Raw genomic sequence first — 13,491 nt, forward strand, 5'->3', positions numbered from 1 at the left:
GCAATGCAGGCAGAAAGGCTTCTTTGGTTGATAGACATTTGCTTCCATTCGTTAACAGAAAGCTGAAATACCTCACGTACGCCACTATGATCCTGCACAGAAGCATTAACGTCACGAATTATGCTTACCCAAGCAAAATGAAATGACTGATCCCAGCGGTTCACCCGTGCCCCTGGGTGTCCGCTGCCCTTCCCTGATGAGTGGGAGGCACTGGAGGACAGAGGAGCTGCAGAAAGCCCAGGGGAGCCACGCTCTGCTCCCCCCTCAGAAATAAAGGTGCTTAAGTTGCATCCTGGCACCCCCAATGTAAACCATATGCGAGACTCTCAAGTTGCAGAGATGGAAGTAAACTTTGTCCTACAAAGTTAAGTCACGTAGGTTGCTCCCCTACCACCGTGTTTTACTGGTAGAAGCTGCCCTTTCTTTAAATAAGGCATCATTTACATGGCTTCCTGTCATCTAGATCAAAGTGAAGGGAAAAGCGAGAACAGCGATACGTTTCAGATGCTGTCGCTGCTCGTCTCTATGTCAGCCAGCGCTCTCGTTAACATTGCTACGCAGACGTTAATAGCAGAGGGCTCATGACTTCACAGCTGTATTCTAGCTCCAGTGCAAAGCCAGTCAGCACTTCCCTTCAGCAAAGGGGAGCTTTTTCAGACTGCTGAGTAGACGTTTTTCTTCCACAGTACTTCATCCTAGTGCACAGTCTCTCTTTAAAGCCAAGTGATTTCCAGCACGTAAGTGAACAAAGAGCGAGCTCTAGGTTTCTTTTAGGTGGCAAGTGCAATTAGCTTGTATTATAATCTAGCCACTGAGAAGATTAATTGCATAGGGGGCCTTGTTTGTTTGTTTGTTTTTGCTTAAGCTTCCTCTAGTGCTACAGTACTAATAAATTACCCTGGAGAGAAATAAATAAATAGGTTGGCATCTCCCAGACACCACGCTGGAAATCCAGGGGGTTTCAGAAAAGCTGCCCCCGTGGTTCTGGGAAGGTACTCGGCAAAAAAGTCCGTATTATACAACTGTCTGTACAGGAGCGACGCACTGTGCGGGAGAGCCAGCTCTCTCCGAGGATGAGGTGGAACGGTTGGTGATTTCTCTCTGCAGTTCCTCCACTTTCTTCTGCAGCTCGGCCCGCTTGGCAAGAAGCTCCTTGTAGCGATTGTGGACGGGTTCCTGCAAGAAAACGTGAGGCTGAGTGCTGGGAGGCGAGCATGGAAGCGGAAGCCTGAACCACAAAACGCTGACCTGGCACACAGCTGTGAGGGCAGGAGGGGTGGTACGTGGGTGGTAGCGTTGTCTCCAGCCCAGGGGCGAGTAGTTGCTCTGCCTTTGGGATACTCGTTTCTATCTAACGTGCATAGTGCAATGGTGGCTAAACAAAACAGTGTGTATTTTGAAAGATGACAATTACAAAACTCTATAATCTCTGACATTTCTGGGGGACCCTGGCATCTCAGCCTGGACATAATTTCAGGGCTTTGGAGAAAAAAAAAACCAATACAGATTTATCTAAATATTTTCACATAGTTCTGACTGTTAAATGGTTAAACTGGAAAGCATTTCTTGGGTTCCTGTATCTAATGCCCTGGATTTGCAGAGCTCTGTTAACTGCAGTTGGACACTGAGGCAACCCAGGAATTTTTGTCCCTTCCTATTAAAAAGTGATTTCAGGATTTCGGGCCGTGTTCAGGCTGCCCGCCTCAGGCGCCGGCCCTGGGCACGCCAGCTCCCCTGCCGCCAGCCGTCCGGAGCGGGACAAGGGCCGCAGTCAGACCCCTGCGCCTCGGCAGCCAAAGCAAGCGGCAGGTTCCCCTTGCCGGTAATCTAAATACAGCCCCAAAGCTCGGATCTGGAATCCCACATCCAAAGCAGTCTTAGGTTTTTAAGCTCCTTTGTAAAGAAGAGAGAATTCAGATCATTTTCCCCATATTCTAAGTGAGAAATTTTCCAAACTGCTGAGTACCTTCAGCTCCTGCAGATCTGATGAGGCGGCAACCTCCAGCTGACCACCCACCCCAGCCACCTGTAGGTGCTGCTCTTTCATTTACTCGCATTTGAATTTAGGCTTTTGTTTTTACATTTAAGCAGTGGCAGCGTAAGTTTGTACATTACTTCTTGCGCTTCAAAGCTCTTGAGCTCCGAAATGCCAGTATTAGCACTAGCAGAGAGGGAAATGAAAGCAGGATCCTTGGACGGGACGTACCTGCGGTTTCATCCTGGGGTTCCAGCGGATGTAGTAGCCGACCCACAGCTCGAGATGGCGCATGCTGGCCACGGGATAGAGGACGTGGTTGGCGTAGCTGACGTACAAGGGGTTAGTGAAGTCTTCCAGTTGGCTGTTGATGTAAGACCAAAGCGACACCGTCTTTTTTGGAAGGCTCTGTAAGGGAAGGGGGTGGAGGAGGCTTTATTTCCCATAGGAATCCCAGCACTTATCTACAAAGTATATAGAACAGCATATACACGTGCCTGGCATTAATACAGAGCTGGTTGCCTTTTTGTAGCTTAAAAAACCAAAAAACGTTCTTTTGCTGTGGTTATTGTAATCAAAGCACACGGATGCAGGCAGGCACCCTGGCAGGGAAACATCCCCTCCGACCCACCCAGCTGCCAACCCGGCCCAGGAATCGCCACCAGCGCAGCAAGGGGAGGCCGGCATCTGAACTCTCAATGCTTCAGTTAAACTTCACCTCTTTAAAGCGCTCCTGGAGGACTTGCTGGAGTATTTAATTGCAAAAAACCAACCAACCAAACAAACAAAAAAAACAAACAAAAAAAACCCCCAAAACATTTGACTTAGCCCTGATCTAGTGGAATAATTAGGCCTGTGAATAGTCCCAGTGAAACCAGTGTTGAAGTGCTTTCTGCATTAAGTACTTCACTAGGTGAGGCCTTACAAAAAAACCCCCAAACTCACATGCAACCAGCACACAGGTTTTCTTCTCTGGAAATTACAATGATTCAATCACTGTGGACTCTAGAGAAACAGGGGCCCTGATTCACTACAGTAAGTACAATGTTATCACTTCTGTATTACAATAATTTAATTTTTTTTTTTTTTTTTTTAAAACTGATGTGCTGTCAAATATAATCACATCAGGTCCACGCAGCACTGCCCTCACCGTACGCCTGTGATGTTACGCTGCAACCTTTTGGTAACAAAATGCTTCAACTTCAGGTGGGCGAGAGAGAATGAGTGCCACTGCTTTTCCTTCCGATTCCAGACTGGCTCTGAATAGGGCAGTGTTTGAATGCTCTGTAGGTACACGTCTATACGCTCCTCCCTGGGCAAACAAACCTCGACCAGACTGCCGGGCAGAGCTGGCTGGGGGTAGGACCTGGAGGCATGTCCTTCCTAATACTAGCAGCTCTGTTCTCTCCCGGAAAAATGCAAGCACAGAAGAACACACATTGAGAGCAGTTACTTGCTGTAACCTGTGTGTGCAGAATGCCAATACACACTTGGTAGTTGAAATCAATCTAACGGGACCACTGCAAGGAAAACGGAGGGCAAAACGGTACCAGTTTCCACAGAGGAGATTACATTAAACTGGAGTTCAAAGAAAAACTGCATTTCCAACCACTCGGGAGACAGCAGGAGCTATTCAGCCACCAGTGAGTAGCTGAAAGCCATGCTGAAAGCAGTGGGACTGTCCAGAGGGAAATAGTATTGCTTGGAAATGTCTCCAACAGACAGCAGTTTGCACAAAGAAGAAAATATCCCGTGTCCCAGCTGTTAAGAACAGGGCTGGGCATTACCCAGACCTGCATCTACCACTATCTTTGCGTGCTGAAAACAACTTCTCTAGCATTATCTGGCCAGCTAAAGCAATCACGGTACCATGCCTTCACCTTGGAGAGAAGCTGTCTTACCTCCTTTACCCTCTGCTGCTCACTGCTGCACAGGAAGGTCCCAAACAAGCAGCTGTACAGGTGATCCAGGATGGTTATCAGGAAGTACTCGTTGAACTCAAACGCTGTAGGAAACTTCAGACAGAACCAGAAAGTTAGGTTGGGATTTTAGAACAGGAATCATGAATAAACTTTGTCCCACTTTGTGGTCTTGGTAAGGAGTTGGCCTCTCTTCCTTATTTCTAAACCAGGATTTGTCTCTGTTCTTTGCCTGGCAGAATATTCAGGCTCATATTTGCTCCTTCCAGGAGCAAGAGTTTCTCTCTTGGAAAGCTGCTTTATATGTGCAGAGAGGAATTTTGAGCAAAAGCCAGAGGTCTGAAGGGTTTGACCACTGTGTTTATACACACTCAGTGCTGCTTCGAGTTGAAGCTTGCTCTGCTATGCCTGCCCCTAATGGCAGACCACGCGACGAGACTGTGAACAAGAGGCTATAGCATATGTGAAATAATGCAGAAAAAGAAATGGAAATTTCCCGGGGCCAAATGGAAATAACCTGTGCGCACAACAGAGCGCTTCCCAGAGGGAAGAGCAGGGAGGCATCGTGCAGCACAGGTCAGCGGGAGGAATGGGGGTAGGGGTAGGGGCTGTGTTTGCTGTTGACGTTCCATGCAGAAACAATCAGACCCAAGACAGGGAGAACTGAAGCTCCACAAAAGGTCAGTAGGAATACATACAGTGAACTGCAAAGACATGCTGGAGCGATGGAGAGGAGAGCGGGAGGCCTTCCTCCCTCGCAAACCACCCTTCTCTTCCCAGGTTGCAACACCCTGACCTCACCAGCAGGTCAGGATGCCTGCTTCTAGGAGCAACCCAAGGATGGCATGATGAAAGCAACTTTTGATGATGGCAAAGCCTCCCTTTTTCTCTGCTCAGATACAGTACAGCTTCCTATACAGTGGTATCCTTTCCCATTTCACCTGTTTTAGTCCATGATGAGCCTAATTCTTTCAAAGAACTGCCTGACCATGGCTGACATTTACTTAAAGTGCAGCACAAAGATCACAGCAGACATGAAGAACATTCCAGGTCCTACACACCTGGGGGAAAAAACCTCTCAGCCATAGGGTATCTCTCCCGAACTGTGCCTCTGCCATGCTTGGTCTGAAGCGAGGACCTCAGCTGCTGGCTCTGTACATCAAGTATGAACCAGGAGCAGTATGTTTGCCTTCAGAAGTTAAAATGGAGCAAATGCAAGTCCTCCCCACAGGTCTGGTTACAGGATCAGCTTGAGCGGAGGCAATAGGGACCTGCATGCACCCACCACACTACAGACTTACAGTAGCAGCTGAAGTCACTTATGCTTCTGGAGGCACAGCAGGCTAGCGAGGATGGCTGGGGTGTCTGTTCCTGCCCAAGATAAACGTGAGGCAGCTGTCCCCTATTTCAGGGTGAGGGAAGCCTCTTCTCACAAGCTCACATTTATTATAGCAGCATGTATGTAAGCAGCACCCACTAACTAGCTAATCTGATGCAAACCGACATCGTGGCCTTTCTGTGCACTTGTGCGTTCAGGCTCTTTGCTAAACAGACTCCCAGGAAAGTTGTTGCCAGAGTCAAGAGAGTAGAAGCCCAGGAAGGAGAGCCTGTGCAGGTCAGCTTGGAAATTACTCCTGTGGCCAGACACTGTGCCACGTCTTGGTGCAGCGGCTTTGCGGACACGTGTGCCACCCAGCCATTTACCTGTCTTGTCATTTGCCAGACACAGTCGATGAACTGGAGGAAGACAGGAGAGCGATCCGCATCTGCGTGATTCTTATCTCCGTGGCCAACTCTCTGAAACAGAGCAGGACAAAGAACATGAGTCACACGGGGCTTCATGGGGAAACTGCTGGGGTCTCCTCTCAGCCACCCAAGCCTTTACCAACAGCTTTAAGAAGGTTCAAATGAGTCCTGATTTTGCTTTGTTGGTATCAGTGGGTAAAGGAGTAAAGGACAGCTACTCCCTTCGTCTTTGAAGTGAAATTTCTTTATGGGGATATTTTCATGCTAAATTAAAACACGAGTTGTTTGCATAGAGGCTCCAGATGCTATGCTGGCACTGATTTCAGTTAATAGCTAAAGTTCAGACGGAAAAAAAATGAGAATGCTTTTTGCTTCAGTTGCAGCTGTCGTCCTGGATAGTTCAGTAGTACAGTGTGCTAGATCTAAACACCACCTACAGGCACGGCATGTGGCGATAACCGTCACACAACACCTCGTAGCTTCCAAGCGCTGTACAAACACTAACCCAGCCCATCTCCTGCCACCTCAAGAGAGGCAGTGATGAAAGTATCCCCAGAAGTAGGCCTCCAACCCTGACCGTGCTGTGTGGCCTTGGATAAGACACGTGAGGCCTGATTCCTTGTAACTAGTATAGTATGTTACTGGTTGTACGTTACCCTGGAGCCCTAAGGACTGTACAAAGACAGAAAAAGAACATGTAACAGAGATCCCTTCCTCTTCTGTGATACTGTTCTCCCCTCACCAAAGGAAATCAATATCATTATCTTCTTTGTACAGACAGGGAAGCTAACATACTCACGGTTCAAACATCAGATAGCAGTTCTGCTGCAGCAGAACCTCAGTTGCTTAGCACCTCAGTTTCCCCACCTTGCATTTGACTATGCAATCCCCCACCGCATGTGCTGTAAGCAGACTTTGTTCTCGCCCTTGCCAAAATTCAATGACCGCAAGAGAACAGCTACAAGCAAAACACAATACGAACAAAGACTGAAAGGATACTACTGAAAGGTGCTCTCAATTCCCATCAGTGCGAACCGTAACAAACTGCTGTGTCGCAGGTCCACAAGCTGCCTCTCTGCTGGCTCCAGGGACACAACCACGAGCTACTTACTCTTGGGCCAGTCTGAAACTGCTGATCTTTTACCCGAACAATTAAAAGCCTCGCCAAAAACAAAATGTGCCTGAAGAAATGTGAGGTCAAGGCCAGAACCAAATTCCCCAGCCTCTTCAATACCAAGGCATTTGTTAGATGACAGTGTCCGAGCAGTCTCAGAAAATGGACTGAACTGGAAAGAAAGACAAAAAATACCTCAGTGGTCTCTGCCAACTCACAGCAGAAATGCCTATCCTGAACTCAAAGCACACTGTTAGTTTAAGCCTAAGCATGGGAACACGACCTGAGAGATTTAATACCACCTGTTCCTCCTACCTAACCAACACTGTCTCCAAGGAAGTTAAGAGATGACTGGAATTATAGGCAGAAAACAATAGCAGCAGCATTCACCTTTCTTCTGTGATTTCAGCTTGGAGACTTCTCACAGGAAAGGCTAAACTCCTTTGAAATCCTTCAAGGTGGACAATAACTTTCTGTTCAGTGCCTTCCAAGGGCTAGTGACTCACCAGCTGAAATCTGTGGCCGAAGCTCAGCCACTCCTTCTCCACTAGCACTTCAAAGCCCCTGATAGTTCGGTAGTAGCCATCTAACATGAGCAGAGAGAGAGAGGTGAGCTGGGCTGTCCGGTCCCAGCCATCACTGCAGTGTACAACCACAGACGTCTTCCCTGACTCCACCTTGTCAGCAATTCGAAGGGCTCCAGCGAGAATAAGCTAGGATGAGGAAAAAAAAAAAAAAGTTAAAAAATCTCTTTGGAACAGAAACCATAAATGAAAAATGGCTAGTGACAACACAGGACAAACCAAGGGCTCTGTCTGCCTCAAGGAGAATGGTAAATCCGTTCCAACTACTTTATAACTAGGACAGCAAATGGGTGAACGCATTTTTTGTTCCAGCAAGATGACAACACATCTAAACTGTAGTGTAGGCACAACTCTAGAAGAGGCCTTGCATTAAGCTCAGTCCTTGGACAGGTCAGGATTTAAACACAGAGGCATTCTGTGTCTCAACACGAACACAAAATGGCCGTCGCCCTGCAACTGCCTCAGGAGCAGATTTGCGCCTATCTGCATTAGCAGGTTGACAATGTACGCTGGATGTTTTTAGGAGGGAAACAGCTTAATTTGAAAACCAACATCTGTAGAAGCTGAAGCATTTTGCCCCACTCGTTCTGACTCTGCTTGGATTCCCGAAAGGCTGACGGGGTATGAACTCCCAACATTTGCTGCTCTGGACCAGGCAGTAATGCCAGGATGTCAAGGATCCCTGAGTCAAGAGCTTGGAAGCTCTGGGACTCCTGTGCTCTAACCAGGGCTTTCACAGTTACGCATTATCCAGGAACACACTTAATTTCCAAAACACCATCTTTCAGTATTTCAACCCCCTCTCTTGTCCCTCTTCCCATCTCCTCAAAATTCCCCATTCTAGGAAACTGTGGTTTTAGTTGTTTTTAAATTGAAAACAAATTATAAGTCTTTAAATTTCTCACTAATTGAAAACCCAGCACTGGAATTAACTCTGGATACACTTCCCAGTGAACAGACTGGTACTCAGCCACATCCAGAGGATGCAGACATGCATACCTTGATATGCTCTAGCCAGTGAGTCGACTCTAAATTAGACAGCCAGTGAGTCTCCTCGATATTGGGATACACAATTTCCTTCAGTTTTCTCAGCGACTCTCTCATGACATGAATATTGTGAATGTCCAGGAACACTAATTCTGCATTCTGATAGGCATCCTCGCTCTCATAGCCCCCGCCTTTAGCCTGAAGAACAAAATCCACATAAAAATCATTAAGCAAAAATATTGTTTATATTTTATCCCAATCGTTTGTCCTGAGCAAATATCAGCTGACAAAATACCACAGTGATTGTGCTATCTAAAGCAGGCAGAAAACATTGGATTTATCTTTCAACTGGAAACAAACATTGGATTTATCTTACAATTGGGAACAAACACGTACACGCACACACTTTGTGTCTCTTTCCTGCAATAGAAATGAATGCTATAATTTTTAACAAAGAATATCACATTACAAGCCTTCTTTTTTTTTCTCTGTAATTATCATTTGTCCCCATTCAAGCTGCTAGCTCACTAGATTCACTGTTCTGTCATTTACAAATTTACCATACTATTATAGAGGAGTATATCCCACACGCTAATTGCCTTTCCTAAGTAGTGGGAAAGATAGATTGGGAAAAAAAAAAAAAAAGAAAAAAAATGGCTTTAATGCAACAAAGCAGTTCTACCATTAAAACAGGGCTTAGAGTGATGGCATGAGACATAACAGCAGGAAGAACACAGCAACATTCCTAGACATTAAGGATCCCCTGCTTATATTTTGAAATTAAAGATCACGATGCCTGATTTTTGGAAGTGCTTAGTAACCCCTGCTCCCATCAGGGTTAACAGGGACAGAGTTCTGGTGCTGTCAGAGGAAGCAGTCTTTCAACAATGCGAAGTGAAAAATGGTGATACACAAGATCCAGGGTGCTGGAGTTTGACGTCAGTACTACTTTGATTTTTTTTACCCCCCTTCCAATCTCATTTCCCGTTGTAGATTAATCCAAATGGACCTTTAGCAGTCACACTGATATCTTACAGATACCACTGCAGGTGTAGCAGTCTGTCTAGAGAATCAGATCATTCCATATGATTTCCTTCATGGGGGAAAACCCTTTGTGATGCTCGTGAATAATTTGAAATGGTGGTGGGAAATGTGCTCTAAATGATTACATTCCCAGCTTTAGAGGGAGGAAAAAGCACCTGACCTTATTGGCTACAGCATTCACACTAGGCCTTGCATCAAATATGAAGATTTTATGGGACTGAGCATTAGAATCCATGATGGCTTGAAGGTACTTTTCATCTTCCTTGCTTCGCTTGCCACTCACTCCCACCATGGGCTGGCTACAGCGAGTGATCGTTGCTTGACTTTCTGGGTGAATCCATGACAACACCTTTGGAAACAGATGGGAAAGAAATGAAGGAAAAATTGGATTCATTAACCAGTGAATTGTTTTACCTGTAATCGTTTGCTCCGGGATCCTGCCATGTATTAGCTGGTTCCAGAAGGCTGGATTCTATTAAATCACGACTGAATGAAAGAAAGAACTCTTCTGTCCTTACTCATTCATTCTGGTGGCATTCCCAAATTTTGAACAAACAAGAGCTGACTGAATAGGTTTATGTCTGACTTTTAAACATGATGTGGACTGTTTTCTCGCTGTTGCGTGAGCCACAAACACACTTTCTCACTCTGCAGTCATTGGGCTATGTCTTACTCTATGTTACACCATGCAAAAGTCAAGCACTTTAGGAACAGATTTAATTTTCTATAGACTTGAGAAGTAGAACAGTACTTTTTCAGTTACCACTGCAATAATCAACATAACGATGTGTTTTGACTTCATTTCATTTAATAAGCATTTTCATCAAGAGTTTCAGTAAGTATTCCTCTATCCTAAAAGTCAGAGTAGGCCAGACAATTGTAAACAACGAAACAGGGCTGCTTTGCGTTTCCCAGGAACTGAACTGAGATTCGCTCTGGGTTGTGCTAAGTTATCTTCTCATTTTGGTTTAGTCTACATCTCTTTCACAACAGTAGTTCCTGCAGATAATGTTGCTTTCCAACTCCTCAAACATGTTGCTGTCACTTTTATTATCCACTGACCATTTATTTGCTCCCTGGAATCCATTCAGCCTGATCTTGGTATTATTTATGGCCCAAAGGTATGTAACACCACCACATCAAAGTGGCTTCTTTTGTCACACTCACTGGTATGCGTCCTCTTGATCTGAAAGATGCTACTCTCTTTAATTCTTCATCAGGAATGTTTACGGGCACAGCTAGAATGGCAGGGTATGTATCACACAGCTCATAGCGCTCATTAATCTTGGTCAACCTCCAGCTTTCATTGGGAATTCCCTAAAGAGGAGACAACAGCAGTTTAGCAAATGAGTTGCTCTGAGACCTCAGCACACTCAAATCCCCAGACCTGAAATTCAAGGCAGCTTTTGTTAATGAAGGACATTTAGGGCTGGAGCCTGGGACTGCATTATCTTGGTAACTTGCATTGCACGCCTCTTCCCAGAGAGGTAGATGTTTTGCTCAGGTCACTGAAGAACAGGAGAACTAGAAGGCTGCAGGCTGGCTCACCTATGGCAAAGGAACTGTGGAGGCTACAGCAACACAGGTGATCCCCCTGAGAGCATCTTTAACACACCTCCTGGTCTCATCATGGTGCTTACAGGAGAGCCAGGAGCAGGACAGAACGGGTGACCAACAGTCCTCACTCCTCTCTCAGCAATGAGCTCAAACGTGGTGGGTGGCAACCGGGGCTGGAAAGTGGAGTTACGAGACAGGATGGAGGGGAAGACAGAAGGGAGAACAGGCAGTAAAACACCCCCCAAAAACTCAATCTGTTTTGGGCCTTGTTCAGTGTTTGTGGCACAGCTGTGCAATCCCCTAAAAACACCAGAAACCTAATAATTGTATGTCTCTGGCTGCATGACTGTATCTGATCTGGACAGTGATGCGCAACTCCCTCTCAGACTAAGCTCTCTGGTTGTGCTAGTCTGACTTGGGCTGGGAGAGCAGGGAACCTACACGCACATGCACGCACCCACACGACCGAGCTCAGCGTGCCCTGACGGGGAAGCAACTCAACAGCTTCCCAGACGACAACCTCCAGTAACACCCGAAGCACAATGAGGACGGATCCTGACAACCCGCAGGCTTAGTTTGGCCGATGCTGGGAGTTAACAGATCGAAACGGTGTGCCTGCAAGGAGAGATTTAAACAGACACATGCTGCAGCAGGGGCGACCATCGACACAAAGCATCTCTGTGGGGAAGACAGATCTGCTACAGTGAACATGGCCAGACTGTTAAGCAGAGAGTCTGATTTAGAGGAACATCAGCTCTTAAAACAATACATGCTTCTGTTCTAATAAACAGTACTTCATTTTAAGGAGGGTGGTGGGACACTGATGACCGCTGTCGTGGCTCCCCCAGGAAATAAATGACAAATCTAACACCAGTCAGACGAGCTGTGGTAATGAGGGCTGACCCACACAGACTGCAGCCGGTTCCCTGTCAGAGCGATGAGTCGTGCTGCCTGAACAGGTCATGGTTAGAAATTTGAGGAGAGGACAGATCTTCGGTCTAACACCGGTCACACCCTGCTTGTGAACCCCCCCTGGTCCTGGGGCCCTCCCTGGGAAGGAAACGTTACTACAAGGAATCAGCAGAGCTGCCAGGATCATGAGTACCCCAAAACCCTAAAGGAAAGCTATTTTTGGCACTGCCTGAAGCCAAAGAAGTGGGAGAAACAGGCATCAAACAGTGTGTATACACAGTCCAAGCTTACTGATGGGTAAAACATGCTTAGAGGTCTACCTGCTGTACACAGCAAGGGTGGGTCCACCAGCTCTGCTGTCAACGAGGGAATAGCAAGACTCTTGCTCTTGGCTGTCCATCAGCTATGATCAAACTGGTTACTACCTGGAAGTGAACTAGTGGCAAAGGACTAAATTGTTCTCAGTTCTGTCCTAGTAAGGACATGACTGCACTGCAATGGATCCACCAGCAACGCTTGGAGATTTCACCTCCCCCAAAAGTGAATTAAAACTACGCTGTTGGCACACTCTTGACAAGGACAATGGGAGCTGACAAGCAGTTACATGGAAGAAAAGCTCCTTTTCGTGCTATCCTGCAGCTCTACCAGTGCTCACTGAGAAGATCAAGCAGTGACTGGCACTATAAAGCACCCTCTTCACAGTGCTGGGCAGAACAGCTTCAGCACACGCAGCTCGATCCAGAACCGACACCTCCAAAGCTCTATGTCTTTCAGCTGCCACCCTGACAAATTTGAAGGAAATCTTGCCTTTGCAATAGCCCAGACCAGGAAAATCCATGACAATCCCTCAAAGAAAGAAAAGATGCTGCATGTTAGCGTTCAAATTTCCTTTGAATCACAAGGAATGTCTGCTTTCCCCTGGCACAGGAGCCTTGAATCACAGCACCACCCAAAGAGGGCTCTGGATTCAAATTGTGACTTTCTCTAAGGACTCAAAGCAAGCAGAAATAAGTGAAGTAGGCTAGAAGAGGAGCTGAATTTGCATCTTCTCAGGACATTTGCCACAATGCAGCGTAGCTTGTGCATTTATTCATGCTCCTTCAGATTCGCACTTTCTCCAGCTGGAATCAATAGAAAAAGCTAAACATGATACAAAGCACATTGGTATTTCCTCATATAAGATGCATTTCACTGCTTCCTGGAAAGTTGTAAACGCTCAAAAGCCTACTATCAAACCAACCCAAACTGTTACAGATGTAACTCAAGAAGCCTCTGCAGGCTCAGGACCAGCTCTGGGAGCTGCCTGGCTGTGCACCTGCAGGAGGAACCCGGCCATGCCTCGCTCACAGCCGGTGTGACGGTCCGGAACGGGGCTGCTGGCTGTCCACGTTAGTGACCACAGCATGCTGCCCTGACCGGTGCGCAAGGTCTGTCTTCTCCAGGTAAACTAACACCGCTAGTAGACCCTGATTTCAGGGGAACTCGTGTTTGGTTGCTGCCAGAGGGGGAAAAGTGAGGAAGGCAACATGGCCACATCTATAGTCATAAAGTAAATGTGCCCATGACTGTTCTCACTGAGACCTGCTGGCACTGTGCGCCTCACATCCATGCTATTAAACTCGTTTATCCTCAAAATGGTGCAGTTTGTCCAAA

General features: G+C 46.6%; 1 protein-coding gene across 1 annotated transcript in view; it reads right to left on the bottom strand.

The window, feature by feature from the left end:
* Nucleotides 1-64: 64 nt before the first annotated feature.
* Nucleotides 65-13,491, bottom strand: part of MTMR2 (myotubularin related protein 2) — a gene marked incomplete at its 5' end in the record, with an annotated part of 62,873 nt that continues 49,446 nt past the window's right edge. The window contains 8 exons of the mRNA XM_082303883.1: nt 65-1,176; nt 2,207-2,383; nt 3,877-3,990; nt 5,599-5,691; nt 7,261-7,467; nt 8,338-8,523; nt 9,530-9,718; nt 10,537-10,686. Of these exons, the coding sequence (XP_082160009.1) occupies nt 1,015-1,176; nt 2,207-2,383; nt 3,877-3,990; nt 5,599-5,691; nt 7,261-7,467; nt 8,338-8,523; nt 9,530-9,718; nt 10,537-10,686 (1,278 nt within the window). The 3' untranslated portion in view covers nt 65-1,014. The remainder of the gene's footprint in view (nt 1,177-2,206; nt 2,384-3,876; nt 3,991-5,598; nt 5,692-7,260; nt 7,468-8,337; nt 8,524-9,529; nt 9,719-10,536; nt 10,687-13,491) is intronic.

Source organism: Platalea leucorodia, assembly GCF_965183815.1.
Source record: "Platalea leucorodia genome assembly, chromosome: 2".
In the NCBI taxonomy this organism is placed as follows: Eukaryota; Metazoa; Chordata; class Aves; order Pelecaniformes; family Threskiornithidae; genus Platalea; species Platalea leucorodia.